This window comes from Ogataea haglerorum, assembly GCF_019207285.1.
Source record: "Ogataea haglerorum isolate 81-453-3 chromosome Unknown 81-453-3_NODE_14_length_230722_cov_96.824488, whole genome shotgun sequence".
Classification (NCBI taxonomy): domain Eukaryota; kingdom Fungi; phylum Ascomycota; class Pichiomycetes; order Pichiales; family Pichiaceae; genus Ogataea; species Ogataea haglerorum.
In genome coordinates, this window is record NW_025065164.1 from 164180 (window position 1) to 180740 (window position 16561).

General features: G+C 49.3%; 11 protein-coding genes across 11 annotated transcripts; 3 read left to right on the top strand and 8 right to left on the bottom strand.

The window, feature by feature from the left end:
• Nucleotides 1-155: 155 nt before the first annotated feature.
• Nucleotides 156-1223, top strand: KL911_004559 (uncharacterized protein; the record flags this gene model as incomplete). The annotated part of the gene is made up of 1 exon (XM_043199863.1): nucleotides 156-1223. The coding sequence occupies one exon, from the start codon at nucleotides 156-158 to the stop codon at nucleotides 1221-1223; it is 1068 nt and encodes a 355-aa protein (XP_043052755.1).
• An 80-nt stretch (nucleotides 1224-1303) lies between these two features.
• Nucleotides 1304-1732, bottom strand: KL911_004560 (uncharacterized protein; the record flags this gene model as incomplete). Its single annotated transcript, XM_043199865.1, has 1 exon — nucleotides 1304-1732. The coding sequence occupies one exon, from the start codon at nucleotides 1730-1732 to the stop codon at nucleotides 1304-1306; it is 429 nt and encodes a 142-aa protein (XP_043052756.1).
• A 301-nt stretch (nucleotides 1733-2033) lies between these two features.
• Nucleotides 2034-2910, bottom strand: KL911_004561 (uncharacterized protein; the record flags this gene model as incomplete). The annotated part of the gene is made up of 2 exons (XM_043199866.1): nucleotides 2034-2363; nucleotides 2692-2910. 2 exons carry the CDS (start codon nucleotides 2908-2910, stop codon nucleotides 2034-2036), a joined length of 549 nt encoding a protein of 182 aa, XP_043052757.1.
• A 35-nt stretch (nucleotides 2911-2945) lies between these two features.
• On the bottom strand, nucleotides 2946-5216 carry KL911_004562 (uncharacterized protein; the record flags this gene model as incomplete). The annotated part of the gene is made up of 1 exon (XM_043199867.1): nucleotides 2946-5216. One exon carries the CDS (start codon nucleotides 5214-5216, stop codon nucleotides 2946-2948), a length of 2271 nt encoding a protein of 756 aa, XP_043052758.1.
• A 55-nt stretch (nucleotides 5217-5271) lies between these two features.
• KL911_004563 (uncharacterized protein) lies at nucleotides 5272-6261 on the bottom strand (the record flags this gene model as incomplete). Its single annotated transcript, XM_043199868.1, has 1 exon — nucleotides 5272-6261. One exon carries the CDS (start codon nucleotides 6259-6261, stop codon nucleotides 5272-5274), a length of 990 nt encoding a protein of 329 aa, XP_043052759.1.
• Nucleotides 6262-6418: 157 nt separating this feature from the next.
• On the bottom strand, nucleotides 6419-7192 carry KL911_004564 (uncharacterized protein; the record flags this gene model as incomplete). The annotated part of the gene is made up of 1 exon (XM_043199869.1): nucleotides 6419-7192. One exon carries the CDS (start codon nucleotides 7190-7192, stop codon nucleotides 6419-6421), a length of 774 nt encoding a protein of 257 aa, XP_043052760.1.
• A 58-nt stretch (nucleotides 7193-7250) lies between these two features.
• On the top strand, nucleotides 7251-8231 carry KL911_004565 (uncharacterized protein; the record flags this gene model as incomplete). The annotated part of the gene is made up of 1 exon (XM_043199870.1): nucleotides 7251-8231. One exon carries the CDS (start codon nucleotides 7251-7253, stop codon nucleotides 8229-8231), a length of 981 nt encoding a protein of 326 aa, XP_043052761.1.
• Nucleotides 8232-8244: 13 nt separating this feature from the next.
• On the bottom strand, nucleotides 8245-9336 carry KL911_004566 (uncharacterized protein; the record flags this gene model as incomplete). The annotated part of the gene is made up of 1 exon (XM_043199871.1): nucleotides 8245-9336. The coding sequence occupies one exon, from the start codon at nucleotides 9334-9336 to the stop codon at nucleotides 8245-8247; it is 1092 nt and encodes a 363-aa protein (XP_043052762.1).
• Nucleotides 9337-10271: 935 nt separating this feature from the next.
• Nucleotides 10272-11522, top strand: KL911_004567 (uncharacterized protein; the record flags this gene model as incomplete). The annotated part of the gene is made up of 1 exon (XM_043199872.1): nucleotides 10272-11522. One exon carries the CDS (start codon nucleotides 10272-10274, stop codon nucleotides 11520-11522), a length of 1251 nt encoding a protein of 416 aa, XP_043052763.1.
• A 91-nt stretch (nucleotides 11523-11613) lies between these two features.
• Nucleotides 11614-15129, bottom strand: KL911_004568 (uncharacterized protein; the record flags this gene model as incomplete). Its single annotated transcript, XM_043199873.1, has 1 exon — nucleotides 11614-15129. One exon carries the CDS (start codon nucleotides 15127-15129, stop codon nucleotides 11614-11616), a length of 3516 nt encoding a protein of 1171 aa, XP_043052764.1.
• Nucleotides 15130-15470: 341 nt separating this feature from the next.
• On the bottom strand, nucleotides 15471-16535 carry KL911_004569 (uncharacterized protein; the record flags this gene model as incomplete). The annotated part of the gene is made up of 1 exon (XM_043199874.1): nucleotides 15471-16535. One exon carries the CDS (start codon nucleotides 16533-16535, stop codon nucleotides 15471-15473), a length of 1065 nt encoding a protein of 354 aa, XP_043052765.1.
• Between the last annotated feature and the right edge of the window lie 26 nt (nucleotides 16536-16561).

A 16561-nucleotide genomic window follows, 5' to 3' on the forward strand; every position in this document is an offset into this window, starting at 1 on the left:
ACAAATTTACACAACAAAACGAAAACCATGTCTCAAGCCGCTATTGAGCCGATCGGCATCACGAATTTGCCTAATCAACGGTAAGTGCGAACGCCTCCCAGGACTAACCCAATAGGTACAAGATTGTGTCGAAGAAAGGGGCCACGTTCACCATTATGCTTGCTGGCGAATCTGGACTTGGAAAGACAACGTTCATCAACACATTATTCCAGACGACTCTCAAGACACACCCTGAACTGCGCAATAGACTGAACAGCCCGATCAGAAAGACCGTGGAGATCGACATTGTCCGGGCAGAGCTGGAAGAGAAGAACTTTAAGCTGAACCTCAACGTTGTCGACACGCCAGGGTTTGGAGACAACGTCAACAACAAGAACGCGTGGCAGCCGATCATTGACTTCATCGACGACCAACACCACTCCTACTTGAAGCAGGAAACCCAGCCTGTGCGTGCCAACAGAAAAGACCTACGTGTCCATGCCGTACTCTACTTTATTCGCCCCACCGGCCACACGCTCAAACCCCTGGACATCGAGGTGATGAAGAGGTTGGGCACGCGTGCGAACCTGATTCCCGTGATTGCCAAGGCAGACACGCTGACTCCTAACGAGATGCTCGAGTTCAAGAAGAGGATAAGAGAGATCATCGAGGTCCAGGACATCCGCATCTACTCGCCGCCAATTGAGCTCGATGACCAAGCTGCGTCGGAACACGCCAAGCAGCTGATCGAGTCCATGCCGTTTGCGGTGATCGGCTCCGAGGAGGAGTTTGAGGTGGATGGTACTTACGTGAAGGGCAGAAAGTATCCGTGGGGTTTCGTGGACGTCGAAAACGACCAGCACTGCGACTTCAGAAAGCTGAGAAGCCTGCTTCTGAGAACTAACATGCTGGACCTGATTTTGTCCACCAACGAGCTGCACTACGAGACTTTCCGCACCATCAAGATGCAGGACGGCACTCAGAGCGACTCTGACAGCAGGGCGGCCCTGGACAAGAAGCTGGACCGGTTCTCGAGCAATCCGAAGTTCTTGGAGGAGGAGAAGCGCATCAAGCGCTATTTTGCCGAGCAGCTAAGAAACGAAGACCAACGGTTCAAGCAGTGGAAAAAGAATATTCACACAGAGAAAAACAGACTGAACCACGATCTGGCTACTCTGCAGAACGAGCTGAAGACGCTCGAGGAGCAAGTCAAGACCTTGAAGGAAAAGAAAGGACGGATGTAGAGAATCTTAGCAAAAGGTTTAAACACTACTTATTTACGCAAAGTACGCTCTGCTAACCTCAATCTTTAAATTACATCTCTCTAATCAGCATTTCTCTTAGCGGCCTTCTTCTGGGCCTTTCTCTCAGTACCGAAGATCTTCTTACCTCTGTTCTTCTTCTGTTTTCTTTGTTGTCTGGAAGCCTTCTCAACCTTCTGGGCAAGACCGTATCTGACAAGTCTGTAAGCTGGTTCGAATTTCTTAGCATCGGCAACAGAGTTGTAGACGAGACCGAAACCGGTCGACTTTCCACCACCGAAAGCGGTTCTGAAGCCAAACACAGAGACAGAGTCCTTCTCAACTTTGTAAAGAGCAGCCAGTTGGTCTCTCAGCTCGTCCTTGGAAACGTTGGCTCTGTTTGGGTGGATGACATCGATGACAAATTGTCTTCTGTTCAACAGTGGGTTGGTGATGACCTTTCTGGTTCTGATGGTGATAGCGTCAGACTGCGATGTTAGTTTCGAGCCCATTCTGTCTACTTACCATTTTGTTCAAGATACTAATTTTTTTCGTCTGAAAAACTTTACAAAAATCAAATGGCGCGAGGTGTCGGCTCGAGGTGTGACAGACAGTCACACGTCTCGCCATTTCCATCAGCAGGGGCCTTAGAATTAAGCTGACAGGCTATAGATTAGGCACCTCTGTGCCCGGCAGCGACTCACATCGAACCGTGTTCCTTAAAGACCAGTTTGCTGCGTTACACGTACTTTTGCTATTAATCTATTTCGTTACTGTTGCGGTCCACAGCTGTAGCCGCTCACTGCTGCTACCCTATGCCCTTATTCTCAGCGCAAAGTTCACAATCACAGCAATTAGCAGGAAGAAACAAAGCATCGTAGGGCCGAACCGATCGTCGTAAGGCCCAGACCCGCGTCTTCTGATGGCAGCTGCTCTCCAATGGTACGTGACCAGCGCATAAACCATGGTGCCCATGGCAATCAGCGTAAATAGCGAGGCCGAGATTCTTCCCACTTTATCCCCAAAGTTGAGAAGACCGATGGCCAGCGATCCAAGAACCACGGTGAGGTTCAGCCACGAGAGGAATGTTCTCTCGTTGGCGAAAAACACCTTAGGTTCGACCCTGGTAGGCAGAGCAATTCGCTTGCCGGGAGCTGTGTGTTAGAGCGGTCACGATGCGGCAAACTGCGATCGCCCATACTTACTAGCTTGTAGAAGCGGTGCCGAAGACATGAAGAAGAATTCTGTCCGAGCAGCAGTAAATTTATTGTTATCGCACGTGCGTAGATATGCCAGCTGACGTGCTGACGTAATCACACATGGCAGGTATTTGACAATTTTTACGGTGCAGAGATGGCATGTCTGCGTTGGAGGTGGATCTACTCAACGGCGACAAACTGGTAAGTTTGCGAGGCGTTTTGCGCTAACTTCAGCCGGTGACCAAAGCAGAGCTAGCGGAGCAGCTGGACACGCTTTTTAAGGGCGATGTTCCCGAATACGTTGAGAATGTGCTGGCCAAGCTGACGCAAACATCTTCCAAGTACAAGTATGTTGTGAACGCGCACCTGTTCGATTCCAAGGAGGCCGATTGCGGCGTGCAGTCCTTTTTCGGTGCCGCGTGGAACAGTTCCACGGACGGCACGGCTACGCTGAAAAAAGAGCTGGACAACGGATGGCTGGTGGTGACCATAGTTTTTCTACGGCGAGAATAAATAAGAGTCATGGCTATTTTGCTTTAAAGTTGGACATGAACGTTGGCGTGAAGTTCTCGGGTTTGTAGAGCTTCGAGATGTGCATGCATTCCCCGACAATAAATTTGATCCTGCTGTCTTTGAGCCGTTTGCATTCCAGGACGACTCTCAAAAAGTCGACCGGCAAGTCGTTGAATACCTCCAAATACCCTGGCCATGCGTCTATGTACTGCTGCTCGTTCTCAAACGTGGCGAGGTAAATGAGGATGTCGAAAATGTAGACGTGGTCCTCGATGATCTGAGTATTCTCGACGTAGTTGGAAAACTGCGTGTTGATTAGGTGTCCGTCGCGCTCCATGACCGACTCGAACTTCTTGGTGTCGATCTTGTTTTTGGCGTTGAGTGCCTGTAGATAGTGCAACAAGTACGTGTCGTACACGAGCTCGAATAGCGACTCAAACAACTCTGCGTCCAGGTATTCCTTGAGCGGAACCATATAGGAGTGGACGATCTGCAGCGACGTCGTCACCATCTCGTCGCTCTTGTACCATCTTTTGGTGAACACCTCGCTCAAGTACGGGTCGTACTCGACCACAATGAACCCGTTGAGTTTGACCAAACACTCGGTTCCGAGATTCAGAACATGCTGCGTGCCCCGCGAAAGAATGCTCTTTAGCTGGGGGTGGAACTTCGAGTGCACCATCTGCTCGACCTCTTTGAATTGATTTTCAAGCCCATTGACCAGTCGAACACAGTCGTTTGCCAGGATTGTGACGTACCGAGGAAGCCAGCCGATGTTTTCGTTGTCCGGGGCTTCGGCAGCAGCGTTCCACTGCTGCGCGCCGTTCTCCAGCGCCTCGATCCATCTATCGTAGAACTGTCGCAGAAAGTGCGCACAGAAAAATTGCAAGTACTCTATCAGGATCGGGCTGTCTCCCGCGTCGAGCAAGGTGTTCATGTTGGACCGCAGGATCTCGATCAAAATCTGCGCCATCTCGATCCCCAGCTTTTCAGAAGACGAGTCGGACGGCTCCTTCTCCATGGTGCTGAAAAGCTTCAGCGCTGGACCAAAAGCGTTCTCAGCCCATTCGCGGGTTTTCTTGACATTGAATTCCAGACACTCGTTAAGCAGCCGCTTGCGCTCGTCCGTACTGAGCAACATGTACGGCTCGACCTGTTTCTTGGTAAACCCAAACTTTTCTCTGATAGCCTGCGCATTGTCGTAATCAAAAGTGAGTACACGAACGATATACGACGAGGGCAGCGTCGGGTCCGCCACTATGCGCTTCACAACAGCACGTAGACTGTTCTGGTACCATTCCAAAATCTTGTTGAAAAACTTCCAGCTCGCAGGAAACCCGCGCTCCGACCCCACCTTGTACGCCACAAGAATCTCATAGTAGTTCTCCTCGATGATCGAAAGCACCTCGTTCGGGTCTGAGCCCTGCACAATGGCCTCGAAACTCGTCTCGATGGACTCGCGGAAAAACCCGTACACTAGGTTCTTGTAGTTGCGCGGAGCAGTGCGCTTGACGTAGGTGGCCAGCCTGCTGAAAGCCATCTCGTCCTTGCTTTTCGACTGGCTGATGAGATGGTTCATCAGAGCGAGTCTGAGGTCCTCCCTTTCCTCGAACTCGAGGATTTTCACCAGTTTCACTATGAGGCCAAAGTTGGAACACCCAATGATGCTCACAAAGTTGTCGACTATGAGCCGCAGCAGATGCTCAAAACGAGCAACAACGCCATCGAGGCGCAAAAATGACTGCACCACAATCGAACGCAGGCCCGCGCGACTTGTTTCCGACAGGTGCATGAGCTCGTCCTTGAAGTCTCGTAGTCTGTTCAGCTCGTAGTGGATGGGCAGAAGACTTTCAGCCGGAGAGTCTTCCGGAAAATAGTCGTTTTCCGGAAGCTCCTTGTCGAGCAACTGGTCGACGTATGCAAGACGCTGTTCCAATTGGACGAAGTTGTTGTATGTGGCCACAACTTTCTCAAAATTCGAGTACACCACCGACGACTTGTCGAAGAGCTCGTATTTGTTGATATTTGAGATAGACTGCTGTCTGAGGCTCTCGACCTTGCTGAGATTGTCCTTCAAGTTTTTCAGGTCTTTGCTGGACGCCTGGAGGTTCTCCAGGACGGCAGTAATGATGGCGATTCTTTTGTCGCACTCGATCTTCAATTGCGACCCGACTAACGCTCTCTCTTTCTTCAGGTCATTACGCAACAGCTCGATGCGCTCGAGGTCGTCCTCCTCGCGTAAAAGGTCGTTTACTTTGGAAAGTACCAAAACGTCGGGTGCCATGCCATGTAAACAAGAAAATAAATTAATTACAGACTTTATTTGATTTATTTTTTCATTACGCCAGCTCCTTCTTGATGACAAATGCCTCGATTGCAGCCATCGCAGCATATAATCTGTTCTCTCCCTCCTCGAAAACAATCGAATTGTCGCTGTAAAAGACCTCGTCCGTGACCTCCTCCTGGTGACGGGGAAGACAGTGCATGAACTTCCAGTTAGGGGCAGCCAGGCTCGTCAGCTCCGAGTTCACCTGGAATCCGGAAAACTGCTGTAGTTTTTTCTGTTTTTGTGCCTCCTCGCCCATGGACACAAAGGTGTCTGTCACGATGATGTTGGCGTCGGTGCAGGCGTGCTTGGGGTCATTTGTCACCTCGAACGAGGCTCCCGCCTCCTTAGAGACCGTCTGGGCGACGTTGACGACGGTCGAGTTCATTTCAATTCCGCATGGAACAGCAACCGACACGTTGATACCAGATCTCAGCGCAGCAATAGCCAGGTCGTTGATGACGTTGTTGGCGTCGCCGACCCATGCGAGCTTCAGGCCTTTTGTCTCGCCAAAGGCTTCCTTGATTGTCAAAATATCACAAATGGCCTGCAGCGGATGGTATGTGTCGCATAGCGAGTTGATGATCGGCACGCTGGAATGCTCACACAATTGCTGGATCTCAGAGTGAGAATTCACTCTGGCAAAGATGCAGGAGGTCATTGACGACACAATACGGGTGGTGTCATAAAAAGACTCGTTCACACCAAGCTGGATGTCGTCCTTGCCCAGAAACATTGGGTGTCCGCCGAAGTACACTGCAGCACCTTCGGTCGAGATTCTGGTTCTGGTGGATCTCTTGGAGAAGAGCATCGCAACGAGCTTGCCCTTCAGGGCATCGCTAATCTCGGAGCTCACCGGTTGGCCAGATTTGAATATTTTCTTGTGGTACGCGGCCCGGCTGACCAGAGAGGTGAACTCGGGAGTGCTGAGGTCGGAGATCGACACCAGATGCTTGATACTTTTAGACATGCCCGATAATGATCTCTTAATTACTCTTGTCATAGACATCCCGGACTGCAGACGATTGTGGAGTATTTATAGCTTGAGTCACGACGCAAAATTTTCAGATTTTTTCTTGGATCACCGACCACTTTAAGCGCACCTGGGACGAATTACCAGATGCGGAAAGCGCGTCGATCGACCTTTTATTGTCATGGCACTAGCATAAACCGTTCAATTGTTCTTCGATCTCGCGCCGCTGCAAGCTCAAATCAGCGATCCTTTGTTGGAGAGCGGCTTGTTTTTCCGCGGCATTGTTCTCTGCCGCTTGCAAGTTGCTAATATGCTCTTTTAACCTGCTCACTTCGGCCTCATAATCTAGCTCTTGCTCATCCTCTGAAAGCTGCGCTTGATAAAGTGCTTCCTCGATTTCCTCCTGCCGCAAAAGCCTCTGCACACGCTGCTCGCCGGCTCCCACAGCAAACCGGCCGTCGCCGAGTCGATCGTCCAGATCAATGTCGAAATCCATGTCGTCGTCCACGTCCCGTCTCGTTTTGAACTCATGCTCTGAGTCGTAATCCTCGTCCAGCTCCTGCTGTTTCGCGCTCTCCAATTGGCCAAGTTGGGCTCTGTATCGCCGCTCCTTGAGCTCTTTTATTTGCATTTCGTCAGGGATTTGTGTCGGGGCCTCCACCGCCGCGGTTTCGGCCGTTTCCACCGAGTAATCGTTATAGCGGCGCAGCATTTCCAGTGCACTTTTGCGCTCCGTGCTAAGGGCATGAGAGTTGTTGGTAACTCCCATTTTTACCCTGCTTTTGCGCATCACTTTGATGTCCAGATCAGCTTCTTCCTCCGGCTGTGGCGACGACTCGCGCTCCATAGCAGATTTCTGCCGTACCTCGCCAACCTTGCGTTTCCTGCTTTTGAAAATTGGCCGTAGTGGCTTTGACGGTGCTTCATTCTCGTTATCGCTCGGAAATGATATTCGTCTCATATTGCATACATATGATAAAAAAAATTAAAAAAACTTGAGCATTCTTGACTATCACTAAATGAGCGTCAAATCAGAAGAGTCCTCTGTTCCAGACGCGAATGGAAGCTTTGCTGAGACATGCACAAAACTTCACCGTGGTATGCTCGCAAGGGGCCAGTCGTCCTACACCCAGGAGGAACTGCTCGAGATCAGCAAAATGGACTCGAATCAGCAACTGATGAAATGCGTTCAGGAACTGCTCAATAGAGGAATAGTGCGATTGCTAGAAAGTAAAGACCGAAAAGTGCTGTTTCAACCAATAACGGAAGCAGAAGCTGTGAAAATCAACAACATGTCCTCCGACGAAGCAATGGTATATTCTTACATCGAGGCTGCTGGACGGGAAGGCATATGGACGAAAACAATCAAGGCGAAAACTAATCTCCATCAGCATGTGGTTCAAAGGTGTCTCAAGTCCTTGGAAAGCCAGTCATATATCAAATCTGTGAAATCGGTCAAATACCCACAGCGTAAGATATATATGCTATACCATTTGACCCCCTCCATTGAAGTGACAGGAGGCCCCTGGTTTACTGATAGCGAGCTCGACTCAGATTTTATTGACTCACTGCTGATTGTCATTTGGCGATTCGTGGCATCAAAGTCATACCCGAAATGTTTCAAGAAAGGGGGAATGGATGTCGAACAGTATTCATATCCTGTTTCGAACAACCATAATCTACCCTCGCTCGAAGAAATAAGCCGTTTTATTGGAGCTAGTGGGGTCACATCGGTGGAACTCAGTCTTTCGGATATAAGGTCGTTGTGCTCTGTGCTGGAATACGAGGAAAAACTGGTGCAAGTGGACAATCTGTACAAAGCAACATGGCAAAGTGTTTTGGAAGCTGGAGGTGGGCGTTACAGAGGTGTCAATGTGTTTGCTCCTCAGCACAACCAGATTTTCTCGATCAGTGACACTTATAGAGTCATGAACCCTCTGGGAGATACGGAGGAAAACAAAGACGACACATTGTACTTGGATTCATGGATGAGCACATAAAACAGTAATATCATTAGCATCCGATTGAGTAATCTGGTGGGAACTTGAGGGTATGATTGTAACTTGGGGGAGGCTCGACTGCCAAATGGCTTTCATGCCTTAGAACTTGCAATTTCGTTGACATAGTAAGCTGTATTCTTTTGTTCCCCGATGTACCAGTTTCGTCAATCATCGAAGCATTCGACATGGCCCAATCGTAGTCGATGTTCTGGCTAGATTTAGAGGATCCAGAGCGGCTGGCAGATAGTGGAGAGTTTTGCAAGCAGCTAAGCTCCTCCACCAGCAGGCTTATTTCCACCTTGTGCGATATCTCGAGCACCCCTTTAGTGTTAGAGAGCGTTGTCGAAGGGTACACCAGGATGTTGCTTTTTTTGAATCTAATGTAGCTAGCTTCTACCGGAAGCTGCAATTCGAGGTCGTTGCCAGGCGGCTCCGTGTTGTACAAGGGAACCGTTTCCTTGTGCACCTTTAGTCCCCTTCGTGTGTGCTGAACAAGACTGATCTTGACTCGATGGATCTTGTAGCGGTCGTCTTGCAGGGGAACGAGCTTCAAGTTGATGCGAATGAAGTCTCCCAAATAAATCGTCTTGTTATTCACGGACATTCTATAGATCAGCAGATTTCTCCAGTTACCAAATGCAATTGAGTCTTCAACTTCCGGACACATGTGACATCTCACTACGGTAAGCAATAGCCTGCATTTCTGCACCTTAAAGGTGGATTCAGGGTTGATTATCTCGCTCTGCAAGAAATAGCTAACGTTACCCATGTGGTGTGAGAAAGATTGGGGAACGTTACCGTCCAGTAAAAACTCAAAGGGGAAGTAGTACGTGCCTTGCTCCATCCAATTGCAGTGCCACTGCCGTTTGGGGTTGATCTGTGTCTCTGTTGACTTGTCAAGCTGTGTTTTCCCAATCAACTGGACTGTGAGCGAGGGGACATTGATTTGCTTTTTCTTGATCCTCAAAACAAGACATCCTCGGATGGGCACCATTGTGTCGGGTTTGAGGAACACCTTGTAGTCCAAAGGCTGGATCGCCAGCTCGTAGCTACGATTGCTGATGAATTGTTTTTTTTGGAGCAGCTGGCTAATCAATTGGGACATTGTCGAAAAAAGGAGAATTGGGCAAATAAAGGAGACAGTGAAAAATATATCAATACTCTTAGAAGCAATCTGCAGGGTGTATTTTAACGACGGTAGCAAGTGTCATAGCTTATCAACTGTGTTTCGGATATCAGTCTATAGACTTCAAGTATCCGGAGACAACGGAGGTAATTTACACTCACGAGTTCCGCAATTTCCTGCCTTCAGGAAAACGGAGCATAGTGGTAGCCTGTCCCTCAGGGTCCCATAGCGCCAAATGCACAATAAAAAGTTCCGGGAACAAGATAATTTTACCGCAGGGAGCAGGAAGCGAGCAGTTCGGAAAAGTCGACGCGACGGTTTTTTTTGCCACACATTATCTTTTCTCTTTTTCTTGGTGTCCCTACTACATGTCATCATTGTCATCTCTACAAGGAGCTAGCGGCAAGCTGCTCAGGAGAATTCGTATGTGCCAAAAAGCCAGTGGCCGCTAACATAACAGATCGCGCGTGTCGCCCGTCACTGGATGAGCCGAATGCTGCGCTGAACCTTGAAATTTGCGACCTGATAAACGAGAAACAGGGAAATCTGTAAGTACGAAGACAATCTCGACTAACGCCGCAGTCCCCGCGAAGCAACAGTGGCAATTGTGAAACTGATCAACAGCAGAGACCCGCAGGTTTCCGAATTGGCTCTTTCGGTAAGTTGTTTCTGATGCATCCAATAGTGCTAACGTGATATAGCTGCTTGATTATTTGGTGAAGAATTGTGGATACCCAGTTCATCTGCAAATCTCGAGAAAGGAGTTTCTGAACGAACTGGTGAAGAGGTTTCCCGAAAGACCTCCACCTGTATACACCCGAACCCAAAGGCTGATTCTGGGTACCATTGCCGAGTGGGTCCAGACGATCTGTAAGACCTCTCGCTACAAAGAAGACCTGGGATACATAAGAGACATGCACAGGCTTCTCAGAAGTAAGGGCTACGAGTTTCCTGCTGTCAAAAAGGAGGACGCGGCGGTCCTCAACCCAAGTGACAATCTCAAGTCGATAGAGGAGATCCAGAGAGAGGAGAGAATCGCACAGAGTGCCAAGTTGCAGGAGCTTATCAGACGAGGCAGACCGCAAGATTTGAAGGAGGCAAACGAGCTCATGAAGATCATGTCTGGCTTCAAGCACGACGAGACGCTCGAAGAGACCAGACAGCGAGTGAACGAGGACGTGGAGAAGGTCAGCAGAAAGGCAGAAATTTTGGATGAGATGCTGAACAATGCCACAAACGCAGGAACGTTCGACCCATCCGACGAGACCATTGCTGAGCTGATCAGTGCGTTGAGAGTGGCCCAGCCAAAGCTGCAAGTTCTGGTCCAGGAAGAGTCTGATGATCAGGAGCAGGTCGGACGCTTGCTCTCTCTGAATGACAAGATCAACTCGATTCTCCAGAAAGCCGACCTTTTGAAAGATGGAGACGTGGCCAACGCTTCAAAAGTCAAGGTTTCGGGAGCAGGGTTTAACCTTATCGATTTTGACGACGAGCCTTCGCCTGCTCCTTCTAGTAGCTCCGCTCCAGCTCCAACTTCAAATGACGCCATTGCAGACCTTCTCGGAGACCTTGGAGGACTGTCCTTTGAGCCTCAAAAGGGTACAAGCACGGGCAATGAGAGCGTTGGAAGTTTGGGTGGGTTTGGTGCCATTAATCTGCTCGACACCAACACCAGGGAGCAGTCTCCCTCCGTGGACATCCTGTCAGGTTTTTCTTCTCCTGTGCAGAACACGGGACAATCTCTACAACCTTCGCAGCCAGCTGCTCAGCCAGCTGCCTTGGACCCATTCCAATTTGATTTCGCCTCTATGGCCAGCCAAACCAGCACTGCAACCACCATGGTGACAGACGGCAGCCTCAAAATCGATTATGTCATTGACCAGAAACAACCTCTGGCCTTGACCTTCAAGTTTAGCAACACATCTCCCCTATCAACGCTCTCGAAAATAAAATTCTCCATTGCTGTGACGAAAAGCTTTGACTTGACCATGCTGCCTCCCTCCGGATCGGCTGTTGGCCCCGGATCTGGCCCGGTGACCCAAAAGGTCACCATCAAGCACAAAAATGGTGAGCCTTTCAACTCCACCAAAATCAAGTTCAAGTGCGATTACGAGGAGAACGGCACCGTCAAGGAAACAAGCGGCGTTGCAACAATTACATTCTAAACCAGAATTGTTCTTCACAGACTGTAAGAATAGAATTAGACGTCAAATATTGTAGTGGCATTATGCTATATTCACTATTATACAAAGCGCTTCATCTCATGTTTTTCATTGTCGGTGAAGACACAAAGCTGTTGTTTGCCGATGACGGCACTGACGGCGACTGCTGGTTCACCACCGGTACCACATTGGTACCTGGCTGGGGCGAGAACCGTGTTGTAATCGCCGACGAGTTCAATTTCTTCGCATTCGACGGGGCCGACTGCACGGGCTGTGGAGTTGCCGGCACAGGACTTTGTGGATCTCCTGGCGGCTGCACGTGCTGCTGCCTTCTCTGATGATGTTGCAACTGATGCTGCCGTAGGACCTGGATCTGCTTGCGTTGCTGCGGAGTCAGATTAGGGTTGTTGGCAAACATGGCGAGCTGCTGTGGAGTCAAGGGCTGGCCTGCTTGCGCTGGCGGCGTCCCCTGAGAAGGCTGGCCTTGTTTTGTCGGAGTGTTCAATTGTCCAGCAATTGCACCTCCGTTAGAAGGAGCCAGGGGCTGTTTTCCAGGCTGCTGTCCTGTCTGATCCGCAACTCTATTCTGATTTTGCTGGTAGTTAGCTAGGTAAGCGACCGCCAAACGAGTCACCTGTTCTTTGGGCAGGTTTGGGTTTTGAGTTTGGATCTGGTTTATGATGGCAGACACTTGCGACGTGGTGAAGTTCACACGCGACACTGGGCGCGGCTGCTGAGAAAGCTGCGCATTGGCATGCATGTCCTGGGGAGATGGGGCATTGCTGCCCATATGCTGCACAGGATACCCCTGGGATGGTGCTATGTTCATCTGTGGCATCTGCTCCGGAGACTGACCCGGTTGCAACTGCACCTGCGAATACGCTTGAGAAGGAGATCCCGCATTGCCTGCCGTCTGTAAAACCTGTTGGGGTGTTGGTGTCGACACGGGCGAGCTCATGGACGAAGAGGGCGGTCTACTTGATTGTCGGGAATTGTTGGCCTGCTGCTGCTGTTGCTGCATCATCTGCCGTTGACGCTGAATCATCAGCTGCTGAACCTGCTCAGGCAGAGGCGCTCCACCAGGACCCGTCGGCATCTGCAGACCGCCCTGATTAACCTGTTGCTGGTACACTTGGGGACTGCTGGCACGCATTTGAGCCTGTTGGGCTTCGGGAGAAGCACTGGCCTGAGGAGCCATTTTGTTGGAAAACTGCCGTCTTCCATTCATTGTCGCCTGTGCAGCAGCCGATGACCCAGCATTGGCTTGGCCGTCAGCAGAAAATGGAGACTTGCCGGCTCCTGTTGCCAGTTGATGAGCGTTCGGCGGAACACGCAATCTAGTGAAGTTTCCATTACCACTTCCCTGAGCATAGGCTTCCTGGATTGCCCGATCACGTTCGAACTTGAGCTTCGACAGTTGTTCAGGAGTTGGCGTATCCGTTCTTTTCTCCTCTGAGTTGTTCTTTCGTGGTTGCTGAGGAGGCTTTTGAACATTCTCGCGTTTCTTCATCAATTTCCGCATCGCATCAAACATGGAACCCCATCTCAGCCGTCTATGTCCTCTTTGAATAGATTCGATACCAACTCCAAGAGGCGAGATCCGTCGTTTTGTGGAGATCTGAACCTTGTGTGCTGCCTCCAGCCACTCTTTGGCAGCCATGGGATACAGACCCCTCATATCAGAAAACTGGAATTTATCATTCAACTGGATGTATCTTTCGAAACACTGCCATGGAGTGCGCCGCTCGATGTTCGAGGTATAACTTCTTGTCGGTTTAGCAGACAGATGAGCTGAAATGATGTTCCAATTGAATGAGAAGTCCGTCACATACCTGATAAGATACTTGTCGTCCTGTGGAAGCCAAATAGTTGGGATGCGAAGCTCTAAATTTTTAATGGAAGGAGGAGCAGGAGGTTTCAGGATGTTGAAACGCCTGTACGCTGGAGAAAATAATCCTTTTTGGTAAGGGACGCTGTGTTTCTCTGTCTCCTTCTTCTTCTTCAAAACTATCTTTTCCCAATCTGGCTCTTCATCAGCAGGAGGCAGCATCGAAGAGATGTGACCGTATTCGTAACGTTCGATAAGATGATCCTTCTCAGTTTGTCTAAATGGAACGTAAGAAGACAGACTTTCAATCACAGTTGTCTCGGTTTTATTGAACTGGTCCAAATCTGCGTACATCTTGAATGGCTGAATTTCTTCCTGGTGACGTTTCACCTCTTCATATTCCTTACTGGGATATGCGGTATCATTGAAAGAAAGCAGATGAGATGGGTCAACAGTAGGCTGCTCCTCTAGTAAAGTTTCTGTGTTACTAACAGACTCGATACTGCCGTGAACAATAACTTCCTTAGTCATTTCCACATTAATTTCCGATTCCTGTGTCTTTGCATTCTCTTCCGACTCTGGTTTCACAGTGACCGACTCGATTTGTGTGTTTGCTGCATTATCCGCTTTGTTCTCTGTATTTTGGGCAAGTTCCACTGGCTCTTCTTCAACTTTCTCTGAGACTTCAGTAGTCTCAGAACCGTTTATAGGGGCCAGTTCTTTCGACAGGTTGCGTTCTTCAATCTCTTTATCGCTTAAAAGTCGAGCTTGTTTTCTTCGCACACAACATACCTTTCCATATTTCCAATATTCCTTGACCGCTTGGGCAATATAATAGCATTGAACCATTTTAAACCTTCTCTCCTGCTTGAAGTCAGTAGCCAACCACTTCATCTCCGACAGCAGATAATCCCAATGCGTTTTCTTTCCGGTAGCCAAAAAAGGATCCAAGAACTTCTTCGGCTGTCTCAGGGACCAACTGTGTTTGCGTTTCAATTCCTCCATGCGTGAATACAATACGGAGATCTTTCCCTCTACCAGAGCAGTTTCATAAGAGTCGGTGGTAAGGGATTTGTGAGCTCTGAGTAACAGTTTGGGTAGCTGCAGCGTCTGCTGGTGATAATACAATTCTGTCAAAGAGCGTGCCTCTGGCACTTTGTGGGGCTTGAGTTCGGGCATTAACATGATCATCAGCTGATCTAAGCTGAGATCCTCATAATCCAGATCACGTTTGGACTTCTCATCACTCCTTCTAGGCGGCTGGACCTGCTCATAGGAGTGAATCAAAGATTGTAGCGAGCCCTCCTGAAGAGACGAGCCTGGCTGTGGTTGCCTAGTAGCCAAGGGCACTCCCTGCATCTTTTTTTGTGCGTCTACAGGAGCCACCTCCCGGTGGCTTACCTGAGCGTCCACTTTTTGTCGTTTTGCAGCAGGCTCCTTGACCTCTGATGTCTCTGTAAGAATCTGATTCTGGGGCGGCGAGAGTCGTCTCTGCTGGTTTTCATGGGATAGAATGGCAATGTTGAACTCGTGTCCGTTTTCTAAATCGTTCTTTTCTAGAAAAGACATCAGCTTGTCCTCGATCTGTAACACTTGGTCATTGGATATAGGCAGAAGCGGCAGTCGTGAGACGCAGTAGAGCTCGGCCAGTTTCCTTTTCCTTTCGTTGATTGCCTTCGTGCATTCCTGACGTCGGCTTTCGATGGCCTCGAGCCGAATCCGGTCCATGGAAAAAGAAGCACTCGAGCCCGCGGCGTTGGTCTCCACAATGTCCGGTGCCATTCTGTTCTGTATGTTTAGGTGTGCGCCACCCAATTTTGTCGTCGTCCTTTGCGCCACTGGGGGGAACTAGGCACTTCAAAAACACGGAAAAACCAAGGGAAAAAGTCGTTTTTCGGTTATCACAACTAGTTGTCGGTGCGATCAGTATACTAGGCGCGCTATATGTACCGATTCTCAACTAATTTTCCCTGTTTTGCTGCTCAATGAATGGGTTCCCCAGCCTCCTCTATACACGACAACTTTTTGTCGAAAATTTTCTGTAGAAATTGGGTGCGGAACGATCGCAACCACAGCACATCTCTACACCAACATCTCTACACCGCGTAGCAGAGGCAACTCGTCTAGGCGGTTTCGTCGTCCTCGACGATGACAAGTGCGCGCCTTATCCAGCGTTTGGTGCGTGTGAAACTGGTGAGCGAGTCTTTGGTTGAGGGGTCTTTCCAACTGTTGTTGTAATAGATCCAGCCCTCGCCTGGGGCAAAAGAGTTATCTGTTTTCCAATTCGCGTCCAGCCATCTCCACCGGCAGGCTGCCTGTGTGATCTCTCGGAGTTGGAAGCTTTCAAGAGAGTTCCACGACTTCTCTAAATTCTCAGTGGTGAAAGGTCCGCGTTCGAAGGGAAGCAGGGTGTTGGACCAACCGACTCCGAGCCACCTTCGCTGATTTTGGAGGATATGGATTTCAACAATCTTTCCTGTGCCTACATTTGAAATTTGGAAGTCATTCAGCACAGTCAGTTCAATGTTTTTATCGACTAACGAGAATTTAAGACCAGTCGCAAATGTAAGGATTTTCCGAATCACGATGCTTCTCCACAGCAGATGTCGGGTTGCAACTGACCAAGACGAGTGGAAGGACAGCCATATGACGCCAAAGACAAGCAAAAATGATCTGACTGTGAAAATTCGGGTCATTAGCCAGATGTAGCAAGGGGTGATAGCAATAAGGCTAAATCCTATGTTGAAATAGTCCGAACCGGACAAGGACCCGAAATAGCTGAACGGTTCTACAAAGTAGCTAAACCGTGCCTGCATGTTGATAAGCGTGTCGATAATTTCCTCGATTGTGGGAGGAGCCGCCTCCGACCGCAAGTCCTCGATGGTGGTCTTAAGGAACCACAGCATAGCACATGTGCCCAAAGCTATGATCGTCGGCAATACAGTGCACGCCACTACCGTCCAGTACTTGACCACCGTGATGTATATTGCAATGACAATAAAATTGGTATAAGGATCATCGTTTGTCCAGGTCAAAAAGGCAAGTACCTTATCCAGTATGTAGATAAACGGGAATGCCGTATACAGCGCGGATGTGATCACCGGCGGCATTTTAAGCAGTTGTCCCTTTGTTTTGGAGAGTGGACGGCGGTTATCTGCAAACGATGCACGAATATTGGGCTCAGACATAAGGAGAGGTCATAAATGGAGGGGCA